The 13776-nt window shown below is 36.9% G+C and overlaps 1 protein-coding gene across 9 annotated transcripts in view; it reads right to left on the minus strand.

Moving 5' to 3' along the window:
* Positions 1-13776, minus strand: part of LOC127877748 (nucleoside diphosphate-linked moiety X motif 6-like) — a 25333-nt gene continuing 11557 nt past the window's right edge. For all 9 annotated transcript variants that reach the window (XM_052423950.1, XM_052423949.1, XM_052423948.1 and 6 more), the window contains 2 exons: positions 11656-11703; positions 1-375 (listed from right to left, as the gene is read on the minus strand). In XM_052423950.1, the coding sequence (XP_052279910.1) occupies positions 41-375; positions 11656-11703 (383 nt within the window). In that variant the 3' untranslated portion in view covers positions 1-40. The remainder of the gene's footprint in view (positions 376-11655; positions 11704-13776) is intronic.

Below are 13776 nucleotides of genomic sequence, written 5' to 3' on the forward strand. Positions count from 1 at the left end.
CAATATAACGTTAATTTATTTCTACACGACGACGATATAACTATTTGCGGTACTCCGATGGTAGCGGACGATGAAACAATTTGAAATGCTGGCCTTTGTACACGGATTTCATCCGTTCACCGCACACGTCCACATGATCAAATCCGTGTTCTAAACCGTACAAAACAAGGGAAATAATCCGGTTCGTGATTGGCGCGATCTCCATTTGCCCTTTTAGCGCTTTGATTGACATCCATTGGCACTGGAGAACCTCGTGATCGCACGGTACTATGTCGAACGAAGATGGCGCCAATCTGCAGACGACGTACATGTCCGAACGACCAAAGGCGCTAGGGTGTTCGTGTTGTTGTCGATAGGCGATGACTGACTTAAAATCTGAAATACCAAACACATCACTATAAAATCTATTTAGTATTTTTGTTAAACTTGAGTCATTTCATCTCAATTTTTACACGTATATTCTGCAAACTCATGTTTAAAAAAATAGTTGTCGTATTGCGTATCTCTGCATTATGATATGAATGCATACAAGCTTTAGAAATAATTGTCAGCAGTTGAAATTTTACCAAAACGTATATGGCCATAAATATCTACCGAGACAGAGAAAACATTCAAATTGCTTTAGACGCAAACAACATATGTCAACGTAACGGCCATTAGCCTTAAACGGAATAACACTGTGTTCGACCCAGACGGCAAATACTAACAGGAAATTTGGAGTGTTTTCAACACGAGGCAAATGAATGGAAACTAACAACAGGTAACGCAAGATAACTGGTGACAGATGACGTCCTTTTCTTCGTTAATCATACTATGTCAAAAGACGATGTATTTATGCGAAATGGAGAATTTATTAACATTTTCAACTTAGGGCATTTGCCGAAAGAGGTAGTTTAATCATAGAAAGACGATGCTCTAAACTCGACCCACGATGCTGCTTGTTAGGCATTTCCAGTAACTCGACATTTTATATTTTAGGTTGAATGTTAAAGAAAGTTTCTTCCACTTGATTATAGTCGCTGAATTATGTATTACATACACAAGGAACAATATGTTGCAATGAGCTTAGAAATTAGTTGTTGTCCTTGAAGTCGGAAAAAGACACTTTATTGTAATAATAATAATAATAATAATAATAATAATCCTCATCATCAATAACAAATTCAACATCACACTACCAAAGATATCAACACCAAACTGTGTTAAAAGGTTTCACTTAAGCTTTAATTAAAAGCTAAACGAACACAATCCGTGGCATCCATATTTTTCAACAGACCTGCTTTATGAACTCAATTGAGATATTATTAAAACTAACATTCTGGACAAGTTTCACAAAGATCGGGCAAACCATGTGACTTCAAGAGAGTTAACTAGGTTTAAATACAGCTATATAATAACAACTTCCCAGACCCCTGACGTCCATGTTTTTTAACAGACTTGAACTATTTTTTTTACTCGGCCTAGATATCATTAAAAAAATCATCTCAGCAAGTTTCATGACGCTTTAGCTTGTAGCAAAGGTATGACTATAGCAAAATAAGGAAAACTTCTCCACAATCCGGTGCGAACGATGAAAAATGGACGAAGAATGATGTCCTGTGACATGTGACATCTAGAGAATTAAAAAAGTTTATTCAATTTGACCTATTGACTTAGTTTTTTTTTACTCAGTTTCGAACTCGACAGAGATATCAATAGGACAAATATTCTGAACAAGTTTTATGAAGATCGGACTAATTATGTGACTTCATGCGTGTTAACAATATTTCACTTAAAAAAGTCCCGTGCCATGTTTTTTTTAACTTCCCGGAACCCTTTTTGAACTCGGTATCATTCAAACAAACGTTCAAATGAAACAAACTATCATGATGATTGGCGAAAACTTCTACAGTGTTAAAAATGTTTCACCATTTACGGACAACTGCCCAACAGCTGGCGGCTATATTTTTCAACGGGCCGGAACAATGTCTGAGAAATCATAAGAAGAAATGTTTTAAAGACATGTTAGGGTGACTAAAATGTGACTTCTAGAGTGTTACCAAGCTTTAAAATAATTGACGTAGTGACCTAGGGTTTGATCTCACGTGACCCAGTAATGTACTCGGCCGAGATTTCATCGGAACAAATGTTCTGCCAAAGTTTCGTAAAGATTGTAACATAAATTTGGCCAATGGGATGTTAATAAGGTTTCACTTGACACGTATGTTTAACAATAAATAACTTTGTCATAAAAAGAGGACATTCCCCTCCTCTGACGGCCATGTTTTTCAACCGACCGGAACCATTTTCGAACTCGTCCAAAATATCATTGAAGCAAATGTTGTTTATTTTTTAACCAAGTTTCTTTAAGATTGGACAAAAAACAACAACACGACATCGTGAGTGTTTACAAGATTTCACTATGGCCATATAAGACAAGAAACCGTCGGAGACGGGTGATGCTCCCCAAAGTTTTTTTTTGTCACAATATTGCACTATATATTCAGATAAAAGGAAATGTCTTGAGGGCACATTAGTTGGGGGGACAAATTTTTTTATAGAAAATTTCAAAGGGCCATAACTCTGTGAAAAATCATCCGACCAGAACTCGCTGATAATATGCACATCTCCTCTTGGTAGTGAAGCTTCCCATAAAGTTTCATTGAATTCCGGTCATTAGTTGCTGACAAATAGCCCGGACAAAAATTGAGCACGGACGGACACACGGACGGACAGACGAAGCGGCGACTATATGCTTCCCCCAAAATAAATTGGGGGGAGCATAAAAAACTGCCACGCCGCTGGTGGCTACGTTTTTCAACGAACCGGAACAATTTTCAAACTCAGCCGAGAATCACAATGGCCATGTTTCATCAACTATAATATGACTTCTAGAGTGTTAGCACGTATGTTTTTATTTGACCTAGTGACTTAGTTTTTGACCTAACGCGACCCAGTTTCGAACTCGGACAATATATCATTTGGACGACGAATGTCCCGACCAAGTTTCAAGAAGATTGTACATACATGTTGCACCTAGAGTGTTAGCAAGGTAATGTTGACGACGCATGGCGGAAAAAGAGATCAGAAAAGCTCGTCATGAGTACGTTGTGTTCAGGTGACACAACATTTAGATTTATTGTTACAATGTGTGCGTGTTGTGTAATGGAAATAAATCATATACACTGTTGAACTTTCTGTCCTTCTATTTTAAGTGTTTCCATTCGATATGCAAAACCCGAATAACTAGTGATGGAATTTGTTCAGACCATGTCATATCATGAAAAATAATTGAGAACGACAGATTATTTGACATTCAATATTCTTTATCAACACAGTAACAACTAAAGCGTTCATATATCAGGCGTTTAAAACATGTTTTGTCTTTGTATCTATTAGTTATTTAAATAAGCTGTCAAAGGCAACGTGCAATACTTTGCATGTCGTGGACAAAATGTGAGCAGATTTTCGTTGTATTCAACAATAATAAGAATATAGCACATCCAAAGCTGCGTTAAGTAACTTCCTTTCTTGTACAAAAGACTGGCGATACTATTTCTCACAGTTCTGGCAACATTTTTTCAAAATATTTTACAGTTTCCTTAAAAAAGTCTAACAAGTGACTGTAACACGCGACGGAAATATGATACCAAAAACTAGTGTGTTGCTTACACCATTTTATATCTGCGACCATAAATTATAAACAAGTACGAAACCATTTCCCGGCGCGACGCGCTTGTCATTTAATACAACGTACACAAAGTATGGCATTTTTTAAAGATATGGTAACAGGCGAGCGCGTTAATAATTTATGACTATTTCTAGACAGATGGAGGAGTAAGACGCATACCGTAACATACGGAAACTAGAAAGATAAATTTCAGAAGAATGCAAAACTGTGTCACTTCTCTCGCATGCAATTATCCTGGTTGTCATTTACGTCGAAAAGGAAACCACTATAATAGCTATTCTGTTCTCATTCATGAATTACACAAGTAAGGCGTTGGTGATCTTCCTTTTCTGACAATAAATTTATTGTGGAAGCATACACAATTATAAATAAATCACCTATTAAAAAACGAAACTCCCATGTTTAAGTCATATATATATATGCCACTTATCATATGTATATGCCACCTATCTCCAAAAACCATTGCAGCCATTGTGTAAGAACAAGAGTGATACTGTCTTTGCACTGCATCGTCTGTAAGTTATGTCGGCATTTAAGTTTTGTGAAACCGCGTTTGCACCGATTCTTACATTTAAGAGACTAATGTATGATGCAAAACTGGGTATTAAACTGTGTCTGCCTTTATTGTGAATGCACATTTGTATTTTGATTATCTGAGCCAAAACATTGATGACTAAGACTGTCAGATTAAAAGAGAAAAGTTACGGCAAACTCGATGGCAATAACGCAATCGACATTATCAATGTTATCCACTTCGTATTATTCAAAGACATAGAAGGCATTTAAAAAACTCACGAATTAATCCGCATTAGTATAAAGCTTATTATTTACCAGACATTTTAAGACAAATACCTGTTAAACCACACGCAACTCTAACGAAAGTTGGCCTTGATAATGGTTTCTTTGATGACAAAACAGACATTCCCACACTTGCTCAAAACGAGTGCAAAATAACAATAATGTGAAATTGGAGCTTCATAGTGCTAATACAATCCGCAACATTGTCCAAGTAATCACTTTAAAAGAATGAAGACGATAAAATGGACCGAAAAAACAAACAATTCGTTTAAAAAACTGATACCATTCGATAGCGCTATCGCCCGGTTCACATAGTATAGTTAAACAAACACGTTATATGACTGTGATTCATTAATACGGCAATGGTTTAATCTAACAAACGACTTGCGGTGGAAGTCACACGGCGTTGTGAATGGACTCATTGTTAACTCAACTACTAGTCTCTGTTCATTCATTTATTTCAGCGCCCGTGCATGGACCTTTCATCCCATAGACAGTTTAAGAAACCCAGACAGTTATTTAGGGTAGACTTAAAATGCGAGCTCCGAACTTGATCAACCAACTCACAGACAATATCATCAATTTTGTCCAGACAAATTGACTGCAGATACTTGTACAGTGAAAACAACAAATGGGTGAGTTTTCTAAATAGTTCAGCGTAAACAAAAGCACGCCGTTGACTAATATTATTTTTGTTCAATCTAAGGGCCTTCGACAAACACACAGGCGTGTTTGCTCAACGTTTCTCTACTTATTATTTTCATTTGCATTGTTTTTAATAGCTTGATTATTTTTGTAGGCTCCTATTCAGCCACTGTTGGTAACTAAGAGGTGCTATGAGGTGCTATGCTATGAAATCTCAGTACGATGAGTATTTATAATATAGTGCGATTCCTTGAATTCTTGTTATCATTTAGGGTTTGTAACATTTTACACTTTTTCTCAACCATCTTACATTATTTTGCAATATATGTGAGCGATATTTTTGCATCTTCCAATATTAAGTGCCTGTTAAAGTAAAAACTTATAAATTCCTTCATTAATCCAATATATTGGGTGGCTCAAGTTGCTACTCGAGCTGTCTTAAAAAGCTTGATGGGGTGATGATAATATACGTTATCTTCAGTCAACAGACGAAAGTATACAGTTACATGGTGATCAGAATCGCAAAATGACAAGTTTAGATTTTCATTAGGTTTTCAAATATTTTGGTAATCGATCATCCAAAATTGAATAAAACCAATTTGGATTAAACCACACACATTTCGGACCGGACAGTATTTAATCTGAGATTGACAGATTGTTTTTTTCAACAAATTATTGGCGAAATTGTACGCCAAAATCGCGTATATAAACCGCACAAAGAAAAAGCCATTTTGCAGCATAAAATCTCTTAACGCCTACCAAAGCCCGTCAGCATAGATATAACATAAGATCCATGTTCTCATGACGCGGTGTCATATGGAAGCAATCGTTTCCTTAGCTTATACTATATATGAGCCAAATATTTCACAAACGGCAACATTTTAAGACTAAATTTTTAACTAGTCAAATGGTTGCTGATTCATGAAAATTTACGATGAACACTCAATTCGCATCGTGCACAATACACAACCCCACAAATACTCGTACATTTTACTGAACAGACGTTTTCGGTCGATTTCATGGTACTAAAGTACAATCCGGTCATGTAGTGGCCTTTAACACTGAACGTTCAATGGCCATTGAAAACGCTGATTCACAACTAAATGACACAGTGACACCGGCGAAACATTTAACCCAGATTCGAACCTCGACAAATCACAGGAGTTAACTAAACCATTCATAACGGACCATAACATGTTACTAATTAGTTAAATGAAGCCGAAGAGTAGATAAAATTAATGTTTTTGCGAGTAATCCGAGTGCATGAGAAACTCTTTGATAGCGATGCGGTTGGTAGCACACAGAATTTTAGGTCACTCACACAGTTTTAAATGTGAGTGGTTGGAAACAAGAACGACACTCTCAATCTAAACCTGTTTAAAGTCTCCGTGTTAAAAAAATGATGGAAGCACTAGATAACAATCGAAATTAAACTTGATTCAGTGGTTTAAGTTTGCATCGACACATATATATAAACAAGAGCACCGCCTTGCGGGTGCAGACCGCTCATCTATTTTCTTTTTAAAGGTGAAGGGACTTTTAATTTCAATCACAGGGGTGGAGTGAAGAGGGGTGTATAGTGTGGGGGTGTGGACATTTATTACAATATCTTCCAAAATGCGAAAAAAAAATGCAAAAAAAAAAAAATTGAGGGTGGGGGGGGGTGGGTGGGGGGGGGGGGGGGGGGGGGGGGAGGGGATTCTTGGGTGCGATGGTTGGACGGTTTTTCAAAAATAAAATAATAAAAATAATTTATTTTTTTTAACCGTTTCAAAAAAAAATTTGGGGGTGGGGGGTGGGGGGGGGGTATAGTGTGAGGGTGTGGTGGTCATTTGTGAGATACTCTTAAAAAATTGGGGGGGGATTCGGGGGGGGGGAGGGCACGGGGGATGGTTGGGTGGAGTCTATTGTGGTATGTCAGGTAAGAGTAGTTTTGTCAAAGTATCAATCAAATCTAATCATAAATAAAGAAGTTATGGCAATTTTAGCAAAATTTAATAATTTGACCTTGAGAGTCAAGGTCATTCAAAGGTCAAGGTAAAATTCAACTTGCCAGGTACAGTAACCTTATGATAGCATGCAAGTATTTGAAGATTGAAAGCAATAGCCTTGATACTTCAGAAGTAAAGTGGATCGAAACACAGAATTTAACCATATATTCAAAGTTACTAAGTCAAAAAAGGGCCATAATGCCGTAAAAATGACAACCAGAGTAATGCAACTTGTCCTTTTACTGTAACCTCATGATAGTTTGCGAGTGTTTTAAGTATGAAAACAATATCTATGATACTTTAGGGGTAAAGTGGACCAAAACACAAAACTTAACCAAATTTTCAATTTTCTAAGTATAAAGGGCCCATAATTCCGTCCAAATGCCAGTCAGAGTTACATAACTTTGCCTGCACAGTCCCCTTATGATAGTTAATAAGTGTTGCAAGTATGAAATCAATAGCTTTGATACTGTAGGAATAAAAGGGACCTAAACACAAAACTTTACCAAATTTTCAATTTTCTAAGTATAAAAAAGGCACATAATTCTGTCAAAATGCCAGTCAGAGTTACATAACTTTGCCTGCACAGTCCCCTTATGATAGTTAGTAAGTGTTGCAAGTATGAAAGCAATAGCTTTGATACTTAAGGAATAAAATGGACCTAAACACAAAACTTAACCAAAATTTTCAATTTTCTAAGTATAAAAAGGGCACATAATTCTGTCAAAATGCACGCCAGAGTTATCTAACTTTGCCTGCCCAGTCCCCTCATTATAGTAAGTAACTGTACCAAGTTTGAATGCAATAGCATTGATATTTATTGAGAAAAGTGGACCTAAACGCATAACTTAACCGGACGCCAACGCCGACGCCGACGCCAAGGTGATGACAATAGCTCATTTTTTTTCAAAAAATAGATGAGCTTATAATTTATTTTCATTAATTAATAAATACGTATTAAATTTGAACGTAGCAATCGCGAAAACAACCGGTTACAATTAAAGCTAAAATCGGTGCATTCGTGCATTTCCATTAACGACTTCAAAAGAACGCTAATTCAACAGCTTTGGATATTTATTTCAACCTGTTTTTATTACAATTAACCCATTTATGCCTAGCGTCTAGAAAAAAGGCCTTGGCAAACAGCGTAGACGCAGACGAGACGACGCATGATGCGACGTCTCATCAGGGTCTGCGCTGTTTGCTTAAAGGAATTTCTTTAAGAAATATTCTAAATATAGAAATAAATATACTAGACATCCCCAACCCCCCGTTTACACATAGACGCCGCTTCTACTACGATCTAAGTGTGGCCGTGGTCGGTCGTGACAAATCACAGGAGAAACGTAGTAGAGTCTTCATAAGCCCAGTATGATCACGGTAGAGTCTTCATGATCAGAGAGCTCTACGCTCTCGCCACGCTTATTTTGAACATGCTCAAAACAAGCGTACCGGGATCGTGGCCAACAATAATCGGTGTAGAGTCGTAAAAAGAGCGTAGTAGAAGCGCCGTAATCGTACAGGCAGTGCGGAAGCATCGTGGATAGATCTTCATGATCGTAGTAAAAGCGCAGTAAAAGCTCTGAGTAGCGTCGTAGTATGATCTTGAATGTCGCGGCAGTAAACGCAATAAGCGTTTGACGTAGGGGCATCGTAGAACGGTCGAAATGAAGACCATAATTTTCCAAATTGCTCGATTAAGACTCCGATCGGCCTCGATCCTTTTCTTCAGATCGTGGCTTGATCGGGATGATCGTCGTAAAGTCGCATCTATGTGAGAACTTGCGGTAATTTCGGAAATAAATTGATCCAATTTAGAAGGATGGGAGGCATAAATGGGTTAAAATGAACACAAATAATGTTGCTAGCTGAATAGGATTTATTGGCCAGTTAGCTCCTTTATATCACACTGATTAGCTGTATCAATGATTTGGAAAAAACCCCACACATCTTGACCTGTGTTTAAGACACATTCTTTATTTATTTTAATGGGTTGAGGTCATTTCAAACTTGCGACATAAAAAGCTATAACATAATTTTGAAAAATGGGTTGCGTCTAAGATTATAAAACAGCGAACAAATTCAGTGCATTCAGCGCTTTGATTATATGACGCGGCTAACAAACTTCCCAGCATAAATTGTCTACGATTCGCGTTTCAAATAAGCATTATTGAATACAGCTTATCGCAGACAGAACATAAACATTTAAAGCTCATGAAACCGCTATTATTGTACCGATTTCATTTTTGTGTGTATTTTGATTCAAAATATGTGACGACATGATTTCTCTGAAGTTGTGATTTTACATGCGTTATTTTGACCTACTGCTTTATGAACAATACAACGATTCTCCATAATGGAACACAAATAATAAACAAACCCTTAAATAAATAAGTATATAGATTGGATCAATGAAAGTGTCACCTGACATAAAAATCCGTTTTGTTGTAAAACAATTCAGAACCTGCCCTGTTACTGCAATTAACCTGTGACTTATGAATATTAAAAATACATTTATCTGCATAGCATGAAAGCGATCCATCTACCACCCAACCTCAGACCCCCTTGGTTAGCGACATTAGATTTCTTTTCTGCATGTTGCAGGTCATTGTCGTAACGGTAAATGTGCAAGTAAGTACAACCCCAGACTCATTTGCGGATATCACATGACCTCGACTTGCACTTATTTGCGTTTAAATTGCATTAAATTTCGCATCGAAACAGGTACACTATTCAGTCCAATTTGTCAATGCAGTCCAGCGAAATAAACGCAACAATTATGATAACAAATGCGTATGCAATTTAAAAGAGAACATGTTCATACCTAAGTGCGATTAGCATCTGCTTTCTTATGTTACAAACTAGTTCTTATATGACAGAGGTGTTTGAACCTGTATACTCTAAATATCTGAAATATAAGTATCCGTAAACCGTCAACTAACTGTGCATTTAGTTCTTAAGATCGCGCGAAAAAATTATGATGAATGTTTTCAGTTGAGTAAAACCAGTAACAAGCTTATTTTGCAATTATTGACGCTTATTATAAGTTTAAGTTGAATAAAAATATGTCTGTAACGCAAATGCTTCAGACACGTATACTTCAGCCAATTGTACAATGTCTTTCATTTGAGCCTCGTTCTGGGAAATCTGGACTTAATAATGTGGCGTAAAGTGCCATCCGAGATTGGCGTGAGAATTTCGCACAGGCTTATCAGAGACAATTCTCGCCGTCATGGATTTTTTCGTTCAAAGGAAGTCTCTTCTTAGCGAAAATCCAGTTTAGGCAGACAACGCAGGCTTATCGGAGACGACACTTTACGCACATTCATTAAGCCCAGTTTTACCAGAACCAGGCTCAGTTATTATCCTTATAAATGCACGTGATAATAAACAAGAGGGCCTGAAAGGCCCAAAGTCGCTCACCAGAGATAACAAGATATTTTTGGGACAAATCTTCTGACCAAGTTTCACGAAGATCGGAAAATAAATGTGGCCTCTAGAGTGTTAAGAAGGTTTTACTATAGCCATATAAGGAAAAATGCCCCGCCCCCTGGCAGCCATGTTTTTAAACCAACGGCATCATTTTCGAACTCGTCCAAGATATTATCGGGATGAATCTTCTGACCAAGTTTCATGAAGATCGGACAGTAAATGTGGCCTCTAGTATTAACAAGATTTTACTTTAAGGAAAAATGCACCGCCCCTTGGAAGCCATGTTTTTCAAGCAAACATAATTATTTTCGAACTCATCCAAGATATCACTGAGACCAATCTTCTGTCCATATTTAAAATTTCATGAAGATTGGACAATAAATGTGGCCTCTAGAGAGTTAACAAGGCAAATGTTGACAAAAGGCGATCACAAAAGCTCACCATGAGTACGTTGTGCTCAGGTGAGCTAAAAAGAAAACAGAAAACTAAAATAACGCATGGAACAACTACCTAGTAGCACGAGAATATGTTTACATAACAAATATGCTTCTAGTTAAAACAAATTGCCAACATTAATTGGAACTGCTTGAATGTCAAAAAACCCAGATGATGTTTTAACATTAATTTGAATAAGAGATAATTTTTTTGATGTAAAGAGTTCGTCTGTTATGCTATTTTGGTTTAACACAATTTCCACATTTTTATGCATACAATGACAATGTTTTGTTTTCCATCTTGTAGCATTTGATTTCGCGATAACAATGTAACACTTTGCCGAATTGGATTGAGTGGTTAACAGGGTAAGAATCTGCCGAAAACAGTCATTGCACCTACATACTTACATTGCACCTACATACTTACATTGCACCTACATACTTACATTGCACCTACATACTTACATTGCACCTACATACTTACATTGCACCTACATACTTACGTTCCGTGGACTACGATTAATAGCGATAATATTTTTACCATATAAGATACACTAAGAACACCATTGGATGTATTTGCAATAGCACCGTTAATGACCCGAAAGCATCAGGACAGCTTCATGTCCTTAAAGTGGTTTCTAAAAATGGGCGTATGCTGTGAATTCGGACAGCAGAAGTGGCTTACCTGTTCTAATTCCGGTCTCCTCTTGTACTTCACGCACAGCTGCCGCACCTGAATATAAAACAAGAGATTGTTTAAAAAATAATAATAGCATCGATCTTGGAACACGCGGATTAATGAATGTGCAGAAAGTGTCGCACAGGCTTATAAGGGACGAAACTTTCCGCTTTTATAGTATCCTTTGTTCAAAAGAAGTCTTTTCTGAAAGTTTAGGGGGAAAAAGTCAGCGATAATCCTGTGCGAAGTGTAACGACACTAAACGCATATTCATTAAACAATTTATGCCTAGTGGACTCTCCCATCCTTCTAAATTGGATCAATTTATTTTCCAAATTAGGGATGTCTGGTATATTTATTTCTATATTAAGAATATTAATTACAGAAATTCCTCTAAGCAAATTGTATATGTCAATACAATGGTTATGTCAGTTATAATAATAATTATCATATAATGTTCTAGCATATGTAGTCCAACATGTGAAATTTGCGGATTTTTCCATGTAACTTAGAACAACAGAACGATATTTTAACATGCAGAAAAATGTAATGAACTCATTACAAAGCGTTGATGTACACACAAATCAACACGGGTATGCATCTGGTAAAGAATAAACGTATGGTTTCGGATCCATCAACGAAATGTGTTTTCAGCAGTTACCATTACTTTGTTGTAGATATATTTCAGAAATCGAATATCCGAACGGGGCAATTTCGATCGTAGTTAAGTACATGACATAACTGTGGAATGCCAGTTTAATATAATTTATTCCCCAATACGTCAGTGAACTTTTGTGAACCTGTTGTAGCCTATGATTAGCCGCCTGGTGTCTATCATTAAGCACAGTCGGGAGGGACCCAAAGGAGGTCACGTAACTCGTTCGCAGTCAAGTCATCACTTGAGACCGCATTGAGGGTTATGTCGACATAAATGTGGAGCGAATACGAGTCGAGTGTGATGGAACATGATTGCATAAATAATTGAGTCTCGCTCTGGGAAAACGGGGCTTAATGCATGTTCTTAAAGTGTCATTCTATATAAGCATGTGCAGTCCGCACAGGATAAGCAGGGACGACACTTTCGGCATGTACGCGATGTTGTCAATACATGTGTGAAGACTGTTACAGTAATGCAATAATTACAAAGCACCCTTTGATTTTAATTATACTATTATTGTATTACAACTACACGTACTTTTGTGCAAAGAGCAATAATTTAAAATACATTACGTACCGGTACATTTAAAACTAGACTTTTGATCTTTTTATTACAAGAGAATACGAACGAAAACAAAACACACTATATGCTAAAGCTTCATTTAAAAGATTTGAGATAAAATAATACATAATAGGATATTTGTTGGAGTTGGTGAAATATCGAATTTTTTTTACTCGCTATAATAAAAATAACAAGACTATTGCCAAGCAATATATGTCCCCTACCGGCTCCACCATTGTCAGAAAGTTATTTGTTGCCATAGCAACCAGAATTTTTGACATATGAAGAAAATGAAATGACATGCATAATGTCCATATTGCCATCTATCCATGTTTCAAGTTTCATGAAAAATATGAAGAACTTTTAAAGTTATCGCAGGATCCAGAAAAGTTTGCAGGATCCACCATTTTCGGCAGTATTTCTAGTCTATTTGTTGCCATTGCAACCAGAATTCTTGACGTATGAAAACAATGAAGTGACATGCATAATCTCCATATTACCATCTGTCCATGTTTCAAGTTTCTTGAAAAGACATGAAGAACTTTAAAAGTTATCGCAGGATCCAGAAAAGTGTGACAGACTGACGGACTCACTGACACACAGAGCGCAAACCATAAGTCCGTTCCGGTGAAACCGGTAGGGGACAATTCACCGGATGAGACAAACATATTTTCACCATCGGAAAGCATAAAATAAATCGTGTTAACGTAAAAAGAAAGCTTTATACTCGAAGATCCTTGACTTTTGGTAAGTGTTAATACCACGGAAAGATTGCATAATCATGGTGCTGATTAATGTCCCATTTACAAGACACTACAAACATTATTCACGTTGACATAATTATTTTATTAATAAAGGCGTGTGAAAATTATACCATTTGTCAGTATAATGTACAATTAAATGTTCCG

The sequence above is a fragment of the Dreissena polymorpha genome, chromosome 4, assembly GCF_020536995.1.
Source record: "Dreissena polymorpha isolate Duluth1 chromosome 4, UMN_Dpol_1.0, whole genome shotgun sequence".
Lineage (NCBI taxonomy): Eukaryota > Metazoa > Mollusca > Bivalvia > Myida > Dreissenidae > Dreissena > Dreissena polymorpha.